Consider the following 23,596-nt stretch of genomic DNA (forward strand, 5'->3'; position numbering starts at 1 on the left):
GACATGGATGTTTGCATTTCTATCAAGTTGTGTTGAGATTACGTGACGATTGGATGGACCCCAGGCAATGGGGTTATTTGCTGCCTCTGAGCTTCATTTATGTCACAAACTCAGACAACTTTACTAACCACGATTCCATACAGTTAATTACTTCAAAAAGTAGACATACCTCTTTATTCTTTGTAAATTATAAGCAGAGTTTTACACTATCAGTCACAACATTTTTCACTACAGCAAAAGGTTAACGGAGAATTAGCAGGTTTCAGACTTCCCACCTTACTCACCTTTCACCATGTAATCTCAAGAGCTTTGAAGTCTTAAAACATGGTGAATTTGTTCTCTATCACTCTCATATTGCAAGGTTAATCTTCTAAATCAAAAGACATCCAGATCTCATTAACCCTATGATCAAATTCAAATGGAGAATTGTATTGTGCAACAGTATAAACTGAAGTGTGATCAGCTCCATGGCTTTTCTCAATGGCAGCAGACCAACCTGTGCCTGCAAGACTGGCCAGCAACGCAGCAGCTTCTTCTCCGACACTCGAGTCAGATACAAATCCACTGAATTGTCTTACTGCCACATATGTGGGTTTCCATGTTTGAACATGGAGGCCTTCTGCTGGGGGTGGGTTTTCTTGGTTCTTCTTCGGCACATAGAAGCTCACCACGAATGAGGATTCACAGAAGGGTCCATCGCTTGGTGAGACTTCGCTGAGCACTGGGGCAGTCATCTCTATTTTCTCCTCATACTTGTTCTTCCCTTGAATGTAGTTAAACAGCCTATTCACAACATACCAAAAACAACCATCTAAATAAGAACTTTCAAAATTTCTCATTTCTTCAATAAAATTTTGTTTTAACATCTTATTTTCAATCACTAATAGAGCATTATTTTGTTGTTTCTTTATGACAATATTCTTTGTACTACACAGTGTTGGTACACTCACATCCACAAAGAATTTTTGTATGTGTCGATTATATATAGCTTCTTCTCGAAACATGCATGTGAAACTCACATGCATATATTGCATATGCCCGTTACCTATAGTATGTTTTTCACTGTGAGACGTATCGAATTAAGCAAGGCCCGGAACAATTCTAGCTCACTCAACAAGAATACATGATAACATGAACAAAAACTAAAGAAAACCAAAAACACCAAGTATACAGAGTAATTCATGGAAAACAAACTTACTGCAAGAAGCCAGTTCTGGTGGCTTCAACCAGAGAGATATCTTGAATAGGAGCTGTTGATATCCATACCGTCGAATTGTATCGACGAATTTCATATTCATTGCCAACCTCAATTGTGTCATAGCTTGGGCACTCTATACTGTTACATGATGGTGGAAATGTTCCCAAGTTTCTCTGAGTTTCTGTCCACAACCCCATATGGAGATTGGAGAGGAGGCTCAAGAAAAGTGAGAGCTTATACATGTTAAAGGCAGCCATGGTGATTGGTGTAGTAGTGAAAGTTGGTGTGTATTTGTATCCCAGAGAGAGAGAGAGAGAGAGAGAGAGAGAGAGAGAGAGATGGTAACTTTTTTGAAAGGTTGGTTTGTTGTTGGAGAGCATCAATGTCTAAGGGCCACAAATTTTGTACGACTTGTTTGGATGTTTAAAGAAGAGTTTAGGAGCAGGTTCTCATTGGAGAAAATGCCCTTGTAAAGACTGAAAATTTACAATTTTGGTTATTGCATACTGTGGTACTAATGCAAGAGTGGCACTATTGTGGTTCTAGGGAGGTTTGGGGGGCATTTGTACAACTTCGTTTAGAGGCCCATGGGCGTACACGTAGTGATATCAAATTTTCCATTTTGAGGTCAGTAGGCCGTTAAGTTGTGGCTCGGTTCTGTATGAGATTTCAGAATCTTGATTTTGAGTTCGGGCCCGGTCCGTGAACCAACGCATGGGCCCAGTCTGTATTCCTCTAAATATATAAAAGTTGTCATGTACAGCACCATAAATATATAACACTGTCAAAGCCATATCGAACTGTTATTAGAATGGCATCCAATCCTATTCACCATGTATCAATCAAACACATTAGAATGCAAAACAGGCAATGATCATTTTTATTTGTACACGATTAACTTGTTTTCAACAGCCCCACATTGGGTTAATGTAAATATCCATTGCAAATATATCCATTCATTAAAGTTGATCAATACTTCCATAGTTCCATTCAATTTTTTCGAAAACTAAGTAGAAATACTACGCAATACATTAACTTCCATAGTTCCATTGAATTTTTTTGAAGACCAAGTAGAAATACTACGCAAGTACATCAGCACTTCAGAAAAGCCATGCCAAGACATTACACCAGCACTTCAGGCAGAGGACGTTACTGCACTAAAAATCTGCATCATAAAAAAAAATAAAAAAAACCACTATGTTAGTCAGTGCTGAGTATTATAGTTACAGCAATAGTCATGAAAACTTTTCCTATTACTTCCTCAGGAATGTGAGTGTAACTTCCTCTTCATGCTTTTCATAAATGAAACCTAATTGAAAAATGAACTATTGTATAAATGAAACCACTGGAAAAGGCATTCAATGAATTGACATTTTTTTTTTTGGGAAAGAAGCAACTTTTATTGATCTTAAGACATGATACCATTGAAGCCCCTCTTTCACCCAAAAAAAAAAAAAAAACATGATACCATTGCACAATTCTATTACAGCAGCAAATACGACCATGAAATATGAATACACGAACTTCACTAACGAAGCAGCAACATGTCCACAATCCACTGTTTAAAGTCATACAAAGTTCAAATTATATGTCACAAATCTACAAGCACTTATAAAGTCCAGTCTAACCATTTGTTATTATTTTGTTTTTAACTTCTTGCTTTCCAAGTTAAGTATACCCCAAAGCTGAGTAAAATTTAATCACAAAGACATAGTTGTGTTCTATGGCAACAGAAGCAAGAAAGAGAATCAGCTAAAACAGGAAAACGCAAAAAAGAAAAGAAGAAAAAAAAAACCCACAGCAATTTGATATGCAGTGTTCTTAACAGGGCTTTACTGAAAATTTAAATTACTCACATCAATTTAGTCACCTAACATGCTCTTTAATGAACGTACATATCAATCTGGCAAGCAAAGAACAATAAATTTTCTTGACATGTATGCTCTCAATGCTATAATTACCTTACATGTTCTTTCCCTTAGTAAGAAACTGCAGTGGTCTTGTCGAGTAAGCCAAGACTCTCTTCATAAGAATAAACAGAGCAATTTTGATGTCCACAAATCCCAAGATTTTTAAATTGTTTGCTCACAAGGTCTAGTGAAAGAAATTCACGCCTTGATGTGTTAGGGATGAGCATATCATTAACAAAAACATATTTGTCACCTTCATCAAGAATCAACAACACTTCACTGCTCTTCCTGAAACATAAAGGCTTGGGTAATCTTCTTTCGGGACCTTGCGGACCAAGAGTTATCAATTTGGTCCACGACTCCTTTATGCAATACTCTTTCATAACCCATATATCAAGCAAATAATCCTCACGGGTGTGATTCATCGTGAACATAGCAAGAGATTTGTGGTCCCCTGAAACAGACAATCGGAATCTCAATGCACCATTCCAGATGAAACTCTCTGGCATCAATATCTCGCGAAATAAATCACTGTTCAAGTCAAACGCCAATATAAAATACAAATGACCTCTGTCTGTCCAATGCAATGCAGGCCAATGAAGAGCTCCATTAACAAAAGCCTGCAATGCCTTTCCTTCTATTCGACATAGAGGAGCATCGTAAGTAGGCTTGGTCCATGAGCCTGTGGCTAGTGAATAAACCTCCACTTTAGTTGACCTCTCACGATCATAAAGGCTGACAAGTCTCACAACCTTATAGTCATTGTTGATAGCATCATAACCGAATCCAATAGTAGCCTCATACCCACCGTGCGTACTAAAGGTAATACTAGGCTCAGGAAGTTCCACTGACTTTCTTATAGATGGGTTCCATATTATGAAGCTGTAACCATAGCTAAATATATCATCCGCAAGGCATACCAGCCCGTTACAAACGCTGACCGCACGAAAAAATGAATTGCACAATTTTTCCTTGTGGGCAACTGGAAATTCTAACTTGCAGTACTCATCAAAATCATGGTTATCATAGAGCAAAGAGTAAAGCTCGCACACCCGTGAGCCATAGCCGGGACTACCAGAAACACCATGGAGAAGGAGGAGGTGAGTGTTATACTGGTTATACAAATTGACTGTTCGGCTGAGGTGGGCGCGAATAAAGCTTGGGTTTTTGATCTTGGACCTCCATGACTTGCACACGGAGGTGCATTTGAGCAAACATTTAACGGGCAGTCTAGATAGGATATTTTGAATGATTTCCTCAGGCAAAGACTCTATCATTGCTTCAAATTTCAATTCCCTTGCTGAAATTTTAAGAGAGAGATCACTTAAATACAAAACAAAGCACATTCAAAGAGCAACTCCCACACAGAAAAAAAGAAGCAAGCCAGCTACAACATACAGCAGAGTAACATTCATAGAAAGAAAAATAAAAACCCTAAACAAATCAAAAAATAAGGGAAACCCTAAAACGTGAGATTATTCAGAGGAACTGAATCTCCACTTTAGAAATGAGAAATCGAAACTCATGAGATGAAGAGCTCTCAAAAAAACCCAGAAAAAGAACTCACAGTACGTACTTGATGCGCCGACAAATGGAGCCGAGGAAGCGTTTGTTTCTTTTTCTCGCTTTCAGAGAAGAATGGAGCTCTTTCTAGGGCATTGTTTTACTCTCTCTCTCTCTCTCTCACTTCTTTAGTTTGCAGGGAAAAAGGGTTTTCTGACCCGCGGTTTTACTTTCAGACCCGCCACATTTTTAAGAACTAGAATTGAGAAATGAGAATACATCATTTTACTGTTTCACCCGTGATTTTACTGTTGGACCCATTTTACATTTTGAGAATACATCTTTTTCAAGACTGCATATATTAGGAATTATAGTTTCCGATTTATATATTAATAATTTTGAGAATAATTGTTCTGTCATTTTGGTTCAACAGTTAAAGATTGATGATTAAGGCTCGTGTGGGCCATGTTTACTTGACATGAAAATCAACTCATCCTTCTTTTTTGAAAAATTATTATATGTTACATAATGTTACTCACTGAGCACACAAGTCCATTCTAATTTTGGTTGGTACGCATTGCATTAAGAACTTGTTAGCAGGTTGCTGAGGGAATGATGGAAGTATAATTTCCATGTTATTTATTGTTATCGTTTTTGTGGTTTCTCAACTTTCAACTGAACCAAATAGTTTTTCACTTTTACTCTAATTACTAAATTAAATCAACAAAGGAAAATAAATAATGCTTCTGTCATCTTCATTATTTTTGGAATCATCATCTTATGCTCTTTTTCCCCCCATTTTTCTTACATGTCTCACACTCTGCTTGGTTGCTTCGTGAAACAATTAAAGTGCTTCCAATAGCTCATCACAACTAAAGGAGGCTAATAGAAAGTCTATCAAAGTTGTGATTGTGATTTGGGAAAAAACCCTGATAGAAATTATAGAATAGAGTGAATAGGTAATGCAAATTTTGAACTTTGGTTTTTGGTGTTCAGTTCAGCATGACTCTTATATTGCAAGGTCCTCTGCTGTTTCTTTTAGTTTTGGGAATGGTACCTACACCGTCACTATGACCAACTTTGCTCTTGTAATTTCCAATGTCCCGAAAACTTTTATTGGCAAAGGTGGCTGATCTATATGTTAAGGTAGCTCTAACAAATTCAGTCGAAAAAGGTAACTGTAACAAATAGGATTGTGAAATCAAGACATCCAACTGCAAAACCCACAGGGCTCATTGCAAACATCCATTCATTAAAGTTAATCAATACTTCTATAGTTCCATTCAAATTTTTCGAACACTAAGTAGAAAAACTACTAAAGGAAATACATCAGCACTTCGGATAAGCCATGCCAAGACATTACACCAGCAAATCAGGCAATGGACGTTACTGCACTACAAATCTGCATCAAAAGAAAAGAACAAAATAAAAGTAAAAAACCACTATGTTAGTCAATGCTGAGTATTATAGTTGCAGCAATAGTCATGAAAACTTTTACTATTACTTCCTTGGGAGTGCGAGTGTAACTTGCTCATCAAGCTTTCCATAAATGAACCTAAATTGGAAAATGAACTATTGTATAAATGAAAACCATTGGGAAAGGCACTCAATGAACTAACCTTTTAAAAAAAAAAAAAACAACTTCTCTTGATCATCTCAAACATGATACCATTGCACAATTCTATTATAGCAGCAAATAAGACCATGCAATATGAATACACAAACTTCATTAACGGAGCAGCAACAGTTCCACAATCTACTGTTTAAAATCATACCAAACTGATATTATATAAGTCACAAATTTACAAGCACTTATAAAATCCAGTCTAACCATGTTTATTATTATTATTTTGTTTTTAACTTCTTGCTTTATGAATTAAGTTTACCCTAAAGCTGAGCTAAATTTAGTCACAAAGACAAAGTTGTGTTGTCTGGAAACAGAAGCAAGAAAGGCAATCTGCTAAAACAGGAAAACGAAAAAACAAACAAAAACCCCACAGAAATTCAATATGTAGTGTTCTTGACAGGCGCGTAATGAACATATAATAATATGGCAAGCAAAGAACAATAAATGTTCTTGACATGCATGCTCTCAAAAGATATAATAACCTTACCTGTTCTTTCTCTTAGTAAGAAACTGCATCGGTCTTGTCAAGTAAGGCGAGACTCTCTTCATAAGAATCAATGAAGCAATATTGATATCCACATATCCCAAGATTTTTAAATTGTTTGCTCACAAGGTCCAGTGAAACTAATTCATGTCTTGATGTGTTACGGAAGAAGTTATCATTAACAAAAACATATTTATCACCTTCATCAAGCATCAACAATACTTCACCGCTCTTCCTAAAACATAATGCCCTAGGTAATCTTCTTTCTGGACCTTGTAGACCGATTGTTATCAGTTTGCTCCATGACTCCTTTACGCAATACTCTTCCATCACCCATATATCAAGAAAATAATCTCGACTGATGTAATTCATCGTGAACAGAGCAAGAGATTTTCGGTCTCCTGAAACAGACAATCGCAGTCCCAATGCACCATCGTAGATGTAACTCTTTGGCATCAAAATATCGCGAAGTAACTCACTGCCCAAGTCAAATGCCAATATAAAAAAGGAATTACCACTGTCTGTCATACGCAATGCAGGCCAATGAAGAGCCCCATTAACAAAAGCCTGCAATGCCCTTCCTTCTACTTGACACGGAGGAGCAACGTAAGTAGGCCTGCTCCATGAGCCTGTAGCTAGTGAAAAAACCTCCACTGTAGTTGACATCTCATCTTGATCCAAAAGAGTGACAAGTCTCACAACCTTATAATCATTGTTGATAGCATCATAACCGAATCCAATAGTAGCCTCATACCCACCGTGCGTACTAAAGGTAATACTAGGCTCAGGAAGTTCCACTGACTTTCTTATAGATGGGTTCCATATTATGAAGCTGTAACCATAGCTAAATATATCATCCGCAAGGCATACCAGCCCATTACAAACGGTGACCGCACGAAAAAAAGAATTGCACAATTTTTCCTTGTGGGCAGTTGGAAATTCTATCTTGCAGTACTCATCAAAAGCATGGTTATCATAATGCAAAGAGTATAGCTCTTCTGTTGGCTCAAACACGGTCGTGTTGTGGCAGAATGTCATGCTCTCACTACCAGAAATACAGTGGAGAAAGAAGAGGTGAGTGTCATACTGGCTATAAAAATTGACCCTTTGGCTGAGGTGGGCGCGAATAAAGCTTGGGTTTTTTATCTTGGACCTCCATGACTTGCACACAGAGGTGCATTTGAGCAAACATTTAACGGGCAGTCTAACTAGGATATTTTGAATGATTTCCCCAGGCAAAGACTCTATCATTGCTTCAAATTGTCAATTCCCTTGCTGAAATTTCAAGAGAGAGATCATTTAAATCCAAAACAATGCACATTCAAAGAGCAACTCCAACAAAGAAAAAATAAATAAATAAATAAGTAAAGAAAAATCAACTAGACTGAAAAAAAAAAAAAAAAAAAAAAAAAAAGAACAAAAGAAAGCAAGCCAGCTACAAAATATCAAAATATCCAAAAGGGAAAGCACCCTAGGAAAAACCCTTAATCTTCAGATTTTTCAGAGGAAACTCAATATCCAGTCCACTTTAGAAATGAGAAATCGAAACTCATAAAAAAAAAAGAGCTCTCAAAAAACCCAGAAAAAGAAAAGCAGAGTTCAGACTGAACTCACAACTTGATGTGCCGACAAATGGAGCTGAGGAAGCGTTTTCTTCTGTTCCTGCTTTCAGAGGAGAAGAATGGAGCTCTTTCTAGGGCATTGCTTTACACTCTCTGATTTGTCTAGTTTCCACTTTGCAGCGGAAAAGGGTTTTAAATTTTTTTTTTTGTGCCTGAGGAGGGTTTTAGTTTTTTAAAGGATTGATGCTTAGTTTCGAGTCTTTTGACCCATTTTGTAACCCGCGGTTTTACTGTTAGACCCGCCACATTTTTAAGAACACTTTATTAGCTTTTAAAACTTCCACCGTTAGATTCATCCAGCGGCTACAATTATTTGTTTGTTATCCGCTAGTTTTGAAGACTAAATTGAGCTTGGTTTCTTCGAGCTTGATTTGTAAGACTTATTTAATCCTTAACTAATAATCAATAAGATATATTACAGGTGAATTCTTTATTTGTTTGTGGAAGAGCTTGACGTAGGAATTCCCTTACATTAAGAAAAAGTAAGAATAGTCTACAATTTAATAATCATAAATATTTATATTTTAGAATAGTATTCAAAGATCATATTTAGAAAAAATTAGTTGATCAAATTAGAAATTATTTAGCCAATTTATTAGCGCCAACATTTTTTCAATTTTATCTAACATATTATATTTATATACCTCTGTCTATCCGATAGAAATTCATAGTTAGGTTAGCCAGCCCGGTAACCCCAACAAGTGGGAGGCTCCGCACTTTCCCTATCATACGATTCTGCCAGACTATTATTTAAATGACCAAACAATTATCGTTTTGATTAATTTTGTATAAGACGATCTTTGAGGAGGGACCTAAAAAATATACGATTTCGATGATCGATTGCATTGTTAGATTGTACTTAGAGAAAATTTTCTTACTTTTCTTAAAGTAAAAACATCCTTAATTACATGAAACCTCCCTTTTACTTTCTTTTTATTAATTATTTGCTACACATTGTTCTTTATTCGTTTTATGTATTCATAGTTTTTTATAATTTATCATTACGTCCAGTCGAGTAAGCTCAAGGTTGCCTCATTGCTCAAACAAGCAAAATTAAGTCACGTTTAAGCTTGTAAAAGTAAATATATATATCCAAGCCTAGCTTGAGGTCAATAAATTTAAATCTAGCTAAGTCTAAGCATTATGATACATGACTTGCCTTGATTTGCTAGCTTATACACCCCTAATTATTGGATTAAGATTGAGTAGTGTTATTGCCGTCCTCTTTCATCATATATATTCCTATACATTATTTTCCCACCCGGCCTCTACCCAAAAAAAAAATAAATAAAATGTTAAACTACTTGATCTTCCCACCTACCAACAGTCTCACATTGTCCCTACCTAGCTCATTCCATTCTCCTTAATCCTAATTTTAACCCTAAAGTGTAAAAAAAAAAAAAAAAAAAAAAGAAAGAAAATGGCTTTGAGTGAACAAAAAGAAAAATTAATTCATAGCTAGCATTTTTTGAGTGTGTGCATGTGGAGCCATATTCATGAATTCATAACTTAAATTTGAAATACATTACGAAGATTGAAACATATAACGACAAGTATAGTGATGATTCGATCCACATGAAAAAAAGAAAAAAATTATTCAATGACAAAACTTGAGACGCTCTTCCATATATGGCCAGATCTTGACATACATATGCCATATATAATCTTCCCTGAATTTTAAAAGAAAAATGTGTAAAGAATGACAAGTTGTAAACTTCCATATATACTGTTTGTGGGTAAACCCACACCGACCCAACAGCCAATCCTGGCTGGACACGTGGCTGGTCAGACTTTGACCTCCACATCATCATTGCCCAGTACTTCCTCCGCCAGCTCGGACCGGATCTCCATGTCGGGTCCACCATGTTTGGCCCGGGCCGAACCGATGATCTTCCAGGGGATTGAGTGCCACGGTCATTCCAGTTCGGCTCGGCTCGGCACCGAAGTGACCTCCTTTCGAGTTCTAACGTCGGCCAGTTAGGGCTCGGAGGGACCCTTATCTCTCGGGTCGGCTCGACTTGGAATCCCATGCCCGATCCGATCACACATAGACTTCATGCATACGCATAAGGATATATGTTCGGTTCGGCTCGGCTCTCCGCCGCCATCCCCAGGAAGATCACATTGGGATGAACCGCCACACTTAAATGCACCTGACACAAATCTTCTGACAGATAGGATATCCAGTCTGCATTCATGACTGCTGGGGCAGTTTGCCTGAACCTTCCAACCTTGCATTTAATGGAGCATTCATTGCAGCATTGAATGCTGAGGAGGTGAGCAGCTGTACATGCAACTAGTTCTGACCGGGCGCGTGGGTCACTGGCAACCATGCATTCACATACAGGTATCTTACTCATCAAGACTTCCTTTGCTTATATATATCAACTCATATGTGCAAAAACCATCATTATGGATCTACCCACAAACACTTACACAAAAATTCCCACTCACCAAAAAGCTTACCCAACTTGCTGAGAATAACCCAGAACATTTGCCTTGTTCTTCCTATTCTCCCAAGTTCATCCTATATTCTTCCTCATCCACCATCAAACACCATCACTGATTTCATCATCGGAGCGTGTTTGGCTGGTACCACACCGGTCCATCTCCTTTGATCTTGTTTCTTTTGCAGGAAGATCTCAATCAACATCCACTTCATCATCCAGCAAAGCATCTGATCAGCCAGATCAGCATTTCTAAGTTGTTGCATCCGAGAATTTGCATCAACATATACAATTACGCTTCAGCATATATGGGTCCAACCCCAACCCCAAGCATACTTAATACAGACATATCATCTTATATATAAAAGAGTGTGCTTACACGCCTTTCTCTTCAATATGTAACATTATATTCCATCAGAAGAAATGAAACCAGATACTATAACGCTCATAGCCTGCGGCTCTGTTACCGCCGCTATCGTTGTCATATTATTTGTGTGTTACCTTCTTGGCGCAGCCAACAAGAAGAAGCAAACCATACGACCCAGCAGAGATGTTGAAAGAGGTCATCAAGGTAATGGAACCAAGAATGGTGGGATGGTTATTTTGACAGGAACTGGGGCTGCTTTGACTGCTGCAGTTGTTGTAGCCAGCCTCACTATTGATGGTCATGGCAGTGGTGGTGGCGGTGGCGGCGATGATAGTGGTGGTGGTGCTTGTGGTGGTAATGATGGTGGTGCATGTGGGGGTTGTGGCGGCGACTGCGGAGCTGATTAGAATATGCTATACCCTATTATTTTTTTCACGTTTTTTTTTTTTCTGTGGAGGATAAAATTAAGGTTATAATATTTGCGTTTTTGGAATGTATACTGTTGAGGAGAACAAGACTTAATAATTTCAGTACTTAATTGGTTTGTTTTCTTATGGGGCTGAATTTCTGTGCCATGCAACTTGCACGAAAAATAATCTCCCATTTGTACCAATCGATCGAGCATATATGTTCTTTGAAGTTTAATTAATTAAATAAACGTATTATATATAGTTCAAACGATTCGCATATCGTTACTTGTTGCTTTGCCATTTTTAAAATTTAGGAAGGAAGATTTCACTTTGAGATATTTTTCAATAAAGTAAAAAAAGAAATAGAACTAAACTAATAATTAACTAGTGGTATCAATCATTTTATTATAGCATAATGGCTACTCTCCATATTAGTAAAATGACTAATACGAGAGACTATTTTATAAGAGTTTTTATTAATTTAATGACACATATTTAACTTTACTCATATTCATTTTATTACCCAATAACCTGTTATAAATTATTAATCTTAAAAAAATAAAATAAAATAAAATGCCTTCACCCAAAGTCATTTTGTTCCTCATCCCGTTTTTTTATCTCATCTGTCGACAGATTCACCTCATACTTTTTTAGGGTGTAGAATGAAGTTTGTAAGATACATGTTAGGTTTTAAATATGGCATTTTGGATAAAACTCAAAATTTCAGAGTTAAAACTTAACATAAAATTGACAAATTATGTATCATTTGATTAATTTAAATGCTTTTATACAGTTATCTCTCACAATTAGTCCTTCATATTAACCGCACTCTTTATTATAGTACATACTCACAACTCTCCTCCTATTTGTGAAATTTAGTCACTGTGTGAAAAACGGTCTAGAGTGAAAAATATTAATTAAGAAAAAATTAGGCTACAATCCTTATCACATTGAATTTTTTATCTAATAATTTCTTTTGTGATACGGTAAAAAATTCATTAATTTTCATTTGAAAAGTTTGTTTCAAAATGATCGACTCTAGTATATTTTAGGTTTGGGAATCTAGGCTTCTTCAAAAGCACAAGACCTACTTCAGTACGTATATGGCTTGTTTTCTCATAGTTATATATGGGTCTGAATTTCTATGCCATGATATATAGATCGATATATATGCTTGCACCAATGAAGAATTTTAGAACTCATCACTCATGCATGGTGCTGCCTTTGAATAACGCAGCTGTGGTAGCCACCATAACATGCGATGTTGGTGCGTGGTGGTGGCCAGGGTTGGTGTGGCGGCTGGGCTGGGCCAGCTGGTTGGGGGTGATGAGCGTCGACTGTGGACTGTGGAGGTTGTGTGGGGGCTGTCAAGGGTGCATGATTAGATCATGTCTTTTTTTTTTAATATATTCTGATTTTGGGAATAAAATTAACGTGGCATATTTTAGGTTTTTGGAATCTATAATTGCTCATGGGAACAAAAAACCTATATATTTCAGTACTTTGGCTTGTTTTCTTATAGGGGTCTGAATTTAATTATCCGCCATGCAACTTGCAGCAAATTAAAGGAATTAATTTCTCCCATTTGTAATTTTGTAATACCGAGTCATGTGCATGTGCTAATTTAAAGTTTAATTAATTAATTAAGACGAATTATAGTATAATTAGTGTTTTTGTATATATATCATCATTACATTTTTTGCTGTTGCCTTGTCTTGACTACTACCAAACATATATATAATAAGAATCCCCATATAAATGCCAGGCTTCCAAATATTATCACATCATTTAAATGATCGATGCATTTTTACACATTAAATCTTTGAAAAAAAATATTCTCTTTGGCCAAAAAAAAAAAAAATCTCTTGAAATATTGGATGTAACCTCTATACTAGTTATATATAACTATATATACACTTGATCGATATCCTTCTAAATTATAATATTCACAACGTACTCTCCTCAATTTCAATTACATCAGATCGATTGATGTCCTCAATCGATGGACCCTCAATTTGTGAGATTTAGTTATTAAATGAAAAGGATCTTTAGTTACATTAAGATTAGTGACTTCAAATACTTATTATAAGGCTGTCACTAAACCCATATATGGTGTTTGTTGAATGTGTTTAAGGGCTTAGGCTTTATACTTGGTGAGGTTTGGATTTTGGGCAAGCTGCTCCATATGGGTTTTGGATTTGGCCAAGGCTAGCTCTACTCTCTAGACGAATTTTGGGCTTAGTCAAAGCTCCAGACAAACTTTGCTGTAGATATTGGAATTGGCCTACTCTATGCGTGGTTGAGGTTTCATATGAGTTTTTGAATGAGTATTTACACACACTGATCTCTAATCACCTTGTGTTTTAAATATTTGCATATTATTTATGTCATTAATTACATGGCATTACCACGTGAATTCTCACATTATGCATGCGATCAGAGTGTTCAAATAACACTCCACCATTTAAAAATTAACTAAAAAAAAAAAGTTCTTTCAGCTCCCAAAATGTTTTTATAGGGGCATAAACACACGAAAATTCCAAGTAGTTGCTTTGGTACAATTTTGAAAAAATATATATTTAAACAATTACTCTTTAACTAGAATGCCATTAATTTCCTAGTTCTTGTTTGGAATATCTGTAAAAGGATTTATTTAACATCAAGTCATTACTGATTAGAACTAGCAAGGAAACAACATGCAAGCTTAAGGAAATTCCTAAGCACAAAAAGAAAAGTCAACTTATTATTTAAAAAAAAAAAAAAAACACAAATTATCAAACAAACTTTGCGCAGTGATCCTCAAATTAGTTAAGTCTAAATGAAGAATTAATGGCAACATACGGAGATCTGTAGATATAAAAGAGTGCGCGCAGTAGCCAGTAGGTACATACGGAGAGCTTGGATTAATATATGTAAACTAAATTGTGAAGAAAATGAGGGCATATGCTATAGCACTTAGCACCTGTGGCTCTGTGATTGCTACTGCTCTTCTCTCTATTATATTTGTGCGTTGTATTTGCTACAGGAGAGACAAGAAGAAGAAGCAAACCTGCAGAGTACCAACAACTCCATCGGCTCAACGGGCTTACAGCGGCGGCGATGTTGAAAGAGGCGCAGATACTAGTCAAAGCAGAGGACCCAATTATGGTTCAAGAGCTGGTGTTGCTTTGGCTACTACAGCTGTTGTAGCCCCCGTAAATAGAACTGGTGGCGGTGGCGGTGGCGGTGGTGGCGGCTTTGGTGGGGATGGTGGACATGGTGGTGGTGCTGGTTCTAGTGCGGGTGGTGATGGTGGTGCTGGTGCTGGTGGTTGTGGAGGAGGAGATGGAGGAGGAGGTGGTGGAGGAGGTTGTGGGGGTGATTAATAAGACCGTGCTGTATACTCTTGTAGTAAAAAGTATTTACCACCAAATATCATCTTCAACTCCTTGCACCCAAAAAAATAAAAATCCTCATATATATATATTATGTATTTAAACTTTTACAAGTGTGGAATTAATAATTGTTCATGAGAACAATTTATTTGTGTACTTGGCTTTTTTTTTTTTTTTTTCTTCTTATGGAACCCTGAATTCGTCCAACTTGCACCAAATTAAAGAATTTCTCCCATATATATGTGTACCAAGTTACCGACTATATCGAGTCATCTGCATCACTGCATGTGCTATATAATTTGAACGGTTAATAAACGTTTATATTACAAATTTACAACATACGTACGTTTAATTTGTATCATAACATATGCTTTGCTGATCCCATGCATGGAAATTATATATGCAACGCCATTTTTTTTTTTTTTTGCGCCAATTAAATCTTCTGGAAAAATATTCCGTTGAAATGGATGGAACCTTGCTATTGTTTTTTGTTATTTTTACCAAAAGAACAAATAAAACGGGGCTATACTAGTTATACTTATACCAGATTAAATGAGTCCGGCCGGCCTTACTTATCATGGTCTCATAGAATATTACCATGAATGAATTGATGTCATAAAACAAATTTATAATGATCATATCGAAGTATCGAACTGATGGTATGGATATATATTTCACATAGCGCATAATCTTCGCAAAATAAAGCAAATTGCATTAGAGCGGATTCAAGACCTTTTAAAAAAAAAAATATATATATATATATAAGATACAAGAATGCTTTAAAACTAACTGGTTAGTAAGACCTTCCACAATGGTGAGTTTGAGCTTGAGAGTGAGAGTGAGAGGAAACTCTCATTTTGTCTACAGTAGGCCGGAGGTATGAGAGTGAAGGTGAGTGAGAGTGGGAGTTGAGGGCTAGGTGAGGGTCCGACTGAGAGTGAGAGTGTGTGAGTTTTTAATTTAAGTCGGCCCCACCAAATGTGAAAAGACCATGAAGGGCTTATGAAAAATTCAAAAAGCTAAAGCTGCATCCAGAAATATGAAAGAAGACAGGGGCAAATCAGTACATGCGGAGGGAAGGAATAAAGTGGCCGACAAGCCACTGTTCACCACAGCAGTTGTCTGCCACTCGCCGGGACGCACGCTTGACACACACAGTTGGCCACGATCTTGTGACCGTTGCAGATCAACGGTCATCAATTAAAGCCCGGTTTGATAAAAAAAAAAAATACAAACCAGCAACACGTGGCTGCATTTGGAGGTTCAGATTAATGTATCCGTTGGAGATCAACGAATACAATTAATTGACCGTTATAATGCAATTAAAAATACAAAAAAAATTTGAAAAAATATTTAAAAATTCTGAAAAATTTATAACGGCTATTTCATCACTTTTCCTATAAATTGAGCATTCACACCTCATTTTTTCACACATCTATCTATCCAATTCATTCATTTTATCAATCTATTCAAATCACCTCACTTTTCCTAGAAAATTCTTTTTTTCCAATCATGGGAAATGCAAATTAAGAGAAAGAATTGGTTCAATGAAGAAGAGGTAGCGCTTGTTGAAGCTTGGATGAAAAATTCGGAAGATTGTGAAATCGGATCCAATCAAAGAAACATGGAATTTTGGAATAAAGTGTACGATCAATTTATTCGGAGATATCCTCTCGCCGTGAGGAATGGGAGACAAATTGGGGCGGTCATGGCTCACTTCAAGAAAATGGGGCAAGCTACCTCAAAATATTATAAATGTATCTTGGCGGCCGAACGATCACGCACTAGCGGGCAAAATCAAATTGATACGGTGAGTTTTGTTGATTAAACTCAACATCAATGCCCCATTTACTTAATTTTTGCTAGTTAAACTCAAATATTTTTCTTAATTAAATTCACATATTTATGTTTGATCAATATGTGTGTACTATATTTCAAATTGTGTGTACTTTATTTTTGCTAGAGAATTATCAAATAATTTTGTTAATTAAATTCACATATTTTCATTTGATCAATATGTGTGTACTCTATTTCAAATTGTGTGTACTTTATTTTTGCTAGTTAAACTCAAATATTTTTTATAATTAAATTACATATTTATGTTTGATCAATATGTGTGTAATTCCTTTCAAATTGTGTGTACTTTATTTTTGTTAATTAAATTCAAATATTTGAGTACCATTTATAATTCATTAATTTGTTTTCATATTACTAGGTGAGCTTTGCCAACGCACGATACCAAGCAACAAACTCGGGAAACCGTCCTTTTGCTTGGCACTATTGTTTTGCTAAGATGCAACACTTTGTGAAGTGACAACATGCACTAACCGACACCTCCACTGATGCCGATACCGAAGCTGAAGCGGTTCAATTGAGCGCGGATGAGGATGCCTCGGCCTTTCAACCACTTAGCGGTAGTCGCCCGAGGCCATCTAGCAGAAACAACTCTAAGAGGGCCAAACAAGTTGATACTAACGATGATGACCTTGCCGATAGTATCAGGTTTCTTTGCCAAGGGCAGAAGGACATAGCTGCTTCACGCGACTGATTGATCAAAGAGCACACCGATTTCAAACAAAAGCAGCAAGATTATGAGGTCATGGGCAAGGACCCCACCACCATGCACGGAGAACAACGAGCGTTTTGAGAGGCACGACATCATGAAATTTTGGTGAGATGGAATGCAAGTGCTGCTAACGAGGCCAATTAGGGCTTGTCAAGCTCGGAAGGGTACTTCCCCAACACTGACTTTTTACAATATGACTGATGTGTCATTGTTTTTCCAACTATGTCTGTCGTGTACTTTATGTATGCATTTTTATTATGAATTAAAATAAAATACCCTATTATTAAATATGTCTCGGATTTCTTTTCTTTTCCAAGATGTTAAGATAGCCTATTATGACTGATGATAAGATTCTGATTCGTTTAACTTTCCAAGATGATAAAATTCAGATTTGTTTACATTATCACACCTAGTCTATAAATTTCACGATGTCTAACTTTACCAATTCACCCTATTTAGTAATCTCAAAAAATTTGTTTACACTATGCTTCAGGATGCTTCACCCTATTCACCCAACGATTATGATTCAGATGAAGAGATGTTTTAGGCACAACTAGACATGTACGATGACCAGCTCGCAAATATGACGGTGTGTGCCATGGCTGCTTACCGACAACATACACAACGAAGTCAAAGAAGGTTAATACATGGAGGCACATCCCAACCACGACAATATATCCCTCGAGACCGACAACTAGGCCATGGTCTTATCATGAGCAACTATTTCGACCCTGGAACAAGATATACTGAAGAGATGTTCCGACGGCGCTATCGGATGAAGAAATCATTGTTCCTAAAGATGATGCAAGATGTGTGTAACAAAGATGTCTACTTCCAACAAAGACAAGACGCTGCTGGAAGATGGGGCTGCATGCCAGAGCAAAAACTGACTTCAGTCATGAGAATGCTCTCCGCTGGGTACTCGGCTAATGCCCCAGACGAGGGTTTCTAAATTGCCCAAACCACAGTGCTGGAGTCATTCAAGAAGTTCATAAGAGTTATTCCGGAGGTGTACGGAGCGGAATACCTCCGCACACCAACAGTGGCTGATCTTCAACGACTATTGTGTAAGGCTAAAAAAAGAGGATTCCCAGGTATACTAGGGAGTCTAGATTGCATGCATGACGAATGGAAAATTGCCCAGTAGGACAACAAGGGGCATATCAAAGCCATTATCACACCCCAACTATGATATTAGAGGCAGTTGTTGGGTACGACACGTAGATTTGGCATGCCAATTTTGGTTTTCCAGGGAGCAACAATGACATCAACGTATTGGATGGCTCACACTTTTTTGATGATGAGGAGCAGATGTGAAACCATCAGATCAAGTATAAGGTTAATGACAATGACTACACAATGGGGTATTATCTAGTGGACCGGATCTACCCCAAATGGGCCACGCTTATACAAACAATAACGAATCCGGTAGGAGAGGCAAGTCAGCTATTTTCAAGATATCAAGAGTCCTACCGAAAAGATGTCGAGAGGGCGTTCGAGATTCTGAAGTTTAGATGAGAGATTCTAAAAAAGCCTGCCAGAGGATGGAAAACCAATGATCTGGGCTATATTATGAAGACTTGCATAATTTTGCACAACATGATCATTGAGGACGAGCGTCCAGAGAACGAAGACGATGAATCGGACGATGATAATTGACCATGTTCAGGAAATGATCTCCCGGTCTGTGGCACGGTATGACACTGAACCATATGATGGAGGCTAAAGTTATCAGCCAATTCTTTTAGAGCAACGGCTTTCCCGGGTTAGGTTGATACGCTCAACAGCACTCCACCAGCAACTGAAGAATGATCTAGTCAAGCACCTTTGGACGCGAGAAGGAAGTCGTGGTCAAGCACGACGCTGATGCCGGCGATGAACGCCGAAATGTTGAAGATGTCTCCAATACCATTGTGTGTTTGTTTGTGTTTGTGTTTGTGGCTGTCGTTTTGTATTTGTTTGTGTTTGTTTGTGTTTGTTTGTGTTTGTTTGTGTTTGTTTTTTGTTTTATTTGTTTATGTTTATTTGCATGTGTTTGTTTGTGTTTGTTTGTGTTTGTCTTAAATTTTCTTATTTTATGTTGGCGAAATGAAATAAAGGTATTGGATTTGAATATCTGTACTCGTTCTAGTCTTTACAATTAATTGTGTTGTGTTTACCATTTTAATGCATTTCAAACGGTAAAAAAATAGCAAACAATTAACTTGAAAGACCATTGGTGGAGACAAAATATAGAATTTATAATTTAGGTAATAAAATTATAAATCCAAATATAATCAATATTGACCTTATATTAAAGATCTCTTTAAAATAAAACTAATGGTATAATTTTTATAAATATTTAAGCTATAAAATATAACTTAACTATAACTTAATCTAACTTAGGCTTAATTTAATTATATACAGCTACATTACTCTCAACTCTTACTCTCAGCACTACAATTTCAGCACATATCACTCTCACTCTCACTCTCAGGACAAAAAATCACTTTTCAGGCCAAAAAATCACTTTTCAGACCATGTCTCACTCTCACTCTCACTCTCACCACTGTGGATGACCTAAGTTAATTAATACAAAACTAACTACCATGTTGGGCCCACTGCACAATGTAATCTCAAAATCCGAACCATCTAATTTTTAGACCATACTTCAAAGATTATCCTTGTACAAATCTTTAAAATCGGAAGTCATTTAGTCATTTGATTATAACAACAACCATTTATATGCTTTTATCGAAAACATTGATCGTTTATTTATTTGATCTCAATTAGATGACTAAATGATTTCTGATTTAGTTGATTTTTTACAATGATGATCTTTAAAGTATGGCCTAAATAATTGATGGTTTAAATTATGAGATTAGTTATGTGGTGGTTCCTAAAGCATGGTTAGCTTCGTATTAACTTGCTAACTTGTTAGTTTTAGAGCACTCATATATATATATATATATATATATACAAGAATGCTCTAAAACTAACTAGTTAGTAAGTTAATACAAAACTAACCACCCTGTTGGGCTCACTGCACAATGTAATCTCAAAATTCGAACCGTTTATTTTTTAGGCCCTACTTCAAAGATCATTCCTGTAAAAAATCTCTAAAATCAGAAGTCATTTAGCCATTTAATTATAATAACAACTATTTTATGTTTTTATCGAAAATACTGATTGTCTATTTATTTGATCTTAATTAGATGACTACATGATTTTCGATTTAGTTGATTTTTTGCAATGATGATCTTTGAATATGGCCTAAATAATTGATGGTTTGGATTATGAGATTAGTGATGTGGTGGACCCAAAAGTATGGTTAGCTTCGTATTAATTTGCTAACTGGTTAGCTTTAGAGCACTCCTATATATATATATATATATGTCATTTGGCATAAAATTGGAGACTTTCTAAATTGAGGACCCTGTGTGGCCGGTGGCACCACCTACATTTCTCTAGGAAAGGCTATGAGTAATACAACTTGAAGTGTAATTAAGCCTAGCATATAATACTAAATGGATTGGAGACACATAACGAGTGTGGTAAAAGTTGGAAAAGAAATTAAGTGACATAACGGTTAAAAAACAACTAGTGAAATAAGTTGAATAAGAATGAGTTGAATTCCCGGCAAAAAAACGAAAAAAAAACAGAATGAGTTGAATTGAATGATGCTAGAGTGCTAGACCATGTTTTTCTAGCGGCTTGCCAAATTGAATAATACTATAGATGTATTTATTTTTTATAACATAATAATTTTATATTTTTATTTAAAAATAGGACTCACCAATATAAATAATCGAGTCTCATGATCTTTATTAAAAATGTATAGTATAATATCTATAAACCCCTTTATTCTTTTTACGTAGTTCCACTCCACTTCCACCAACGCACTCAAAGTCCAAGTAGTTGCTTGGTACAATTCGGAAGAAAGCATTGAACAAGTCTCTTTGAAATTAGAATGCCATTAATTTCCTAGTACTTAATTGTTTGGAATATCTGTAAAATGATTTATTTAATATTAAGTCATTGTACTCATAATACTCATTACAACTAGGATAAATTATTAAAAACAACATGCAAGGAGATGGCTATGCCCCAAAAAAAGTCAACTTATTATTCAATCAAAACACAACAAACCTCACGGAATGTTCCTCAAACTACATGGCAAATGTAAACTTCCCCACATAACGCCCCCCATGAATTGTGTAGTTTGGTCCAACCCCAAGCTTACGAAATATGTAGATATAAAGGGGTGCACTAGCAACATACGCTTAAATCCAATTGTTGGATTATATGAAAATTAAATTGTGAAGAAAATGAGAGGATATGTTATTGCACTCATAGCCTCTGGCTCTGCGATTGCTGTTGTTCTGTATATACTATTTGTACATTTTATTTGCTGCAAGGGAGGCAAAAAGAAAAAGCAAACCAGAAGGCCAACAACTCCTTCCGCTCAACGAGGTTATGGCGGTGGCAGCGGCGATATTGAAAGAGGTGAAGGGGCTAATGATCATCTGAGCAGTGGAGCCAAGGATGGTGGGATGGTTATTTTGGCAGGAGCTGGTGTTGCTTTGGCTACTACAGCTGTTGTAGCCACTGTAACCAGTGGAGTTGGCGGCGGCGGAGGTGCTGGTGGTGGTTGTGGGGGTGGTTGTGGGGGTGGTGGGTGTGGAGGTGGCGGGTGCGGAGGTGGCGGGTGCGGAGGTTGAGGGGTGATTAATTCGATCATGCCATACTAATTTTATTCATTTTTCTACCTTCTTTGGCGAATTAGCTTGTCTCCATCTGTGGTATAAAACATTTAGGATAAATTAATCTTGTATGGGCAAGGCCCACCGAAGACTCACGAAAGTTCAATTTCCCTATCTATTTGAATTTCTGAATATGCATGTATATATGAAGAGTACGTTATTTTTTTTGCTTTTTATTTGGAGAAGGGAAGATTGCAAAGTGACAATTTCAGATTAAATAAACAACAGTTTTGATAATAGTTAATTTTATTTATCATTTATTTGTTTGATAACGATTACATGACCAAACAATTCTCAATTTATATAATTTTTTACAAAGATTATTTTGAAATAATAATATTAAAAATGAACGATTCAGATTATAAAAATACACTAAAAAAAAAGATAGATCAGAGAAAGTGGATAATATTCCTCTACTAGTTTTATATACATTTGATATCCTTTTATTATAACATTCACAACTCTCCTCCAATTTTTTAAATTTAGTCATGTACTACATGAAAATAGGTCTCTAGTGACATAAACATTAGGACCATCTTGTCCTAGTTTTGATGTGCCCAATAAAATAAAGACATGTGTTACATTAAAATTTTCTGAATATATAACCAAACATTCTACAACTTTTTAACCATGTAACCAAATACTCTAGCAACTCCATTCTCCGCCCCAACCCACCTACTCAACCAAGTAGCCACATCGATCCCCTCCCATCTTCACGGCCGGAGACCCCACCGGCAGCACCAGAAAGAACTCACCGAAGAGCCCAACCGCCTCTCAATAGTTCATGGGAACAAGACCTTATTTCAATAGTTAATTGGTTTTGTTTTTCTTTGCAGCTAGGGACTGCCGAATCCTCTGCATGTGCTATATAAATTAAAGTTTCAATAAATAAGGATGACAAAGAATTCAAATTCATATATATGGATCCTCTACTAATTCTTTACATATGTTTTGTTATTGCTTTATCAATATAAATGCATTGATTAGCACCAACTAAGCATATATAAGAAATTCTCCAGGTGTTATGATTTGATTGGATTCATAATACCACGTTAATATGTCATGTGATATTATAGTAACATACAATAATTTTTTCACAAACATTCAAAATTATGCGCTAAAATGTTTGAGGAAAATATTATGTTAGGATGGATAGAAGTTAGAACTTAATATATAATGTTCTTTAAAAAAAAAAAAAATTTACCAAATGAACAAATAAAATGGGACCTATTGGAGATACACTTGATCCTACGATTATAACACTCACAACTCTCCAATTTGTGGCAATTAGTCGCTACGTGAAAGAAGAAGGTCTACAGTTAAAATTAGTGCAAATAACAAAGATG

At 36.4% G+C, this 23,596-nt stretch overlaps 3 protein-coding genes across 5 annotated transcripts; all 3 read right to left on the reverse strand.

Annotated features, from left to right (window-relative positions):
* Window positions 1-138: 138 nt before the first annotated feature.
* HBP1 (SOUL heme-binding family protein) lies at window positions 139-1,535 on the reverse strand. The gene is made up of 2 exons (XM_086244313.1): window positions 1,199-1,535; window positions 139-783 (listed from the first exon to the last, which is right to left on the reverse strand). The coding sequence occupies exons 1-2, from the start codon at window positions 1,453-1,455 to the stop codon at window positions 363-365; spliced, it is 678 nt and encodes a 225-aa protein (XP_086100439.1). The 5' UTR covers window positions 1,456-1,535; the 3' UTR covers window positions 139-362.
* A 582-nt stretch (window positions 1,536-2,117) lies between these two features.
* Window positions 2,118-4,823, reverse strand: LOC147297810 (F-box/kelch-repeat protein At3g23880-like). 3 transcript variants are annotated; one of them, XM_086252040.1, is made up of 3 exons: window positions 4,685-4,823; window positions 3,165-4,408; window positions 2,118-2,363 (listed from the first exon to the last, which is right to left on the reverse strand). In XM_086252040.1, exon 2 carries the CDS (start codon window positions 4,383-4,385, stop codon window positions 3,177-3,179), a length of 1,209 nt encoding a protein of 402 aa, XP_086108166.1. In that variant the 5' UTR covers window positions 4,386-4,408; window positions 4,685-4,823; the 3' UTR covers window positions 2,118-2,363; window positions 3,165-3,176. The 3 variants fall into 3 exon arrangements, with proteins under 3 accessions (XP_086108166.1, XP_086108159.1, XP_086108163.1); XM_086252033.1 differs by having other exon boundaries at window positions 3,160-4,408; XM_086252037.1 differs by having other exon boundaries at window positions 3,160-4,408; window positions 4,676-4,812.
* Window positions 4,824-5,887: 1,064 nt separating this feature from the next.
* On the reverse strand, window positions 5,888-8,467 carry LOC147297811 (F-box/kelch-repeat protein At3g23880-like). The gene is made up of 3 exons (XM_086252024.1): window positions 8,337-8,467; window positions 6,726-7,997; window positions 5,888-6,013 (listed from the first exon to the last, which is right to left on the reverse strand). Exon 2 carries the CDS (start codon window positions 7,971-7,973, stop codon window positions 6,738-6,740), a length of 1,236 nt encoding a protein of 411 aa, XP_086108150.1. The 5' UTR covers window positions 7,974-7,997; window positions 8,337-8,467; the 3' UTR covers window positions 5,888-6,013; window positions 6,726-6,737.
* Between the last annotated feature and the right edge of the window lie 15,129 nt (window positions 8,468-23,596).

The sequence above is a fragment of the Dryas octopetala genome, chromosome 1 (genome assembly GCF_963921425.1).
Source record: "Dryas octopetala chromosome 1, drDryOcto1.1, whole genome shotgun sequence".
Lineage (NCBI taxonomy): Eukaryota > Viridiplantae > Streptophyta > Magnoliopsida > Rosales > Rosaceae > Dryas > Dryas octopetala.

Coding starts and splice junctions, on each gene's coding strand:
- LOC147297810 (XM_086252040.1), bottom strand. CDS start 4,385: ATGATAGAGTCTTTGCCTGAGGAAATCATTCAAAATATCCTATCTAGA.
- HBP1 (XM_086244313.1), bottom strand. CDS start 1,455: ATGGCTGCCTTTAACATGTATAAGCTCTCACTTTTCTTGAGCCTCCTC. Junction 784..1,198: donor ACCAGAACTGGCTTCTTGCA/GTAAGTTTGTTT, acceptor TGTTGTGAATAG/GCTGTTTAACTACATTCAAG.
- LOC147297811 (XM_086252024.1), bottom strand. CDS start 7,973: ATGATAGAGTCTTTGCCTGGGGAAATCATTCAAAATATCCTAGTTAGA.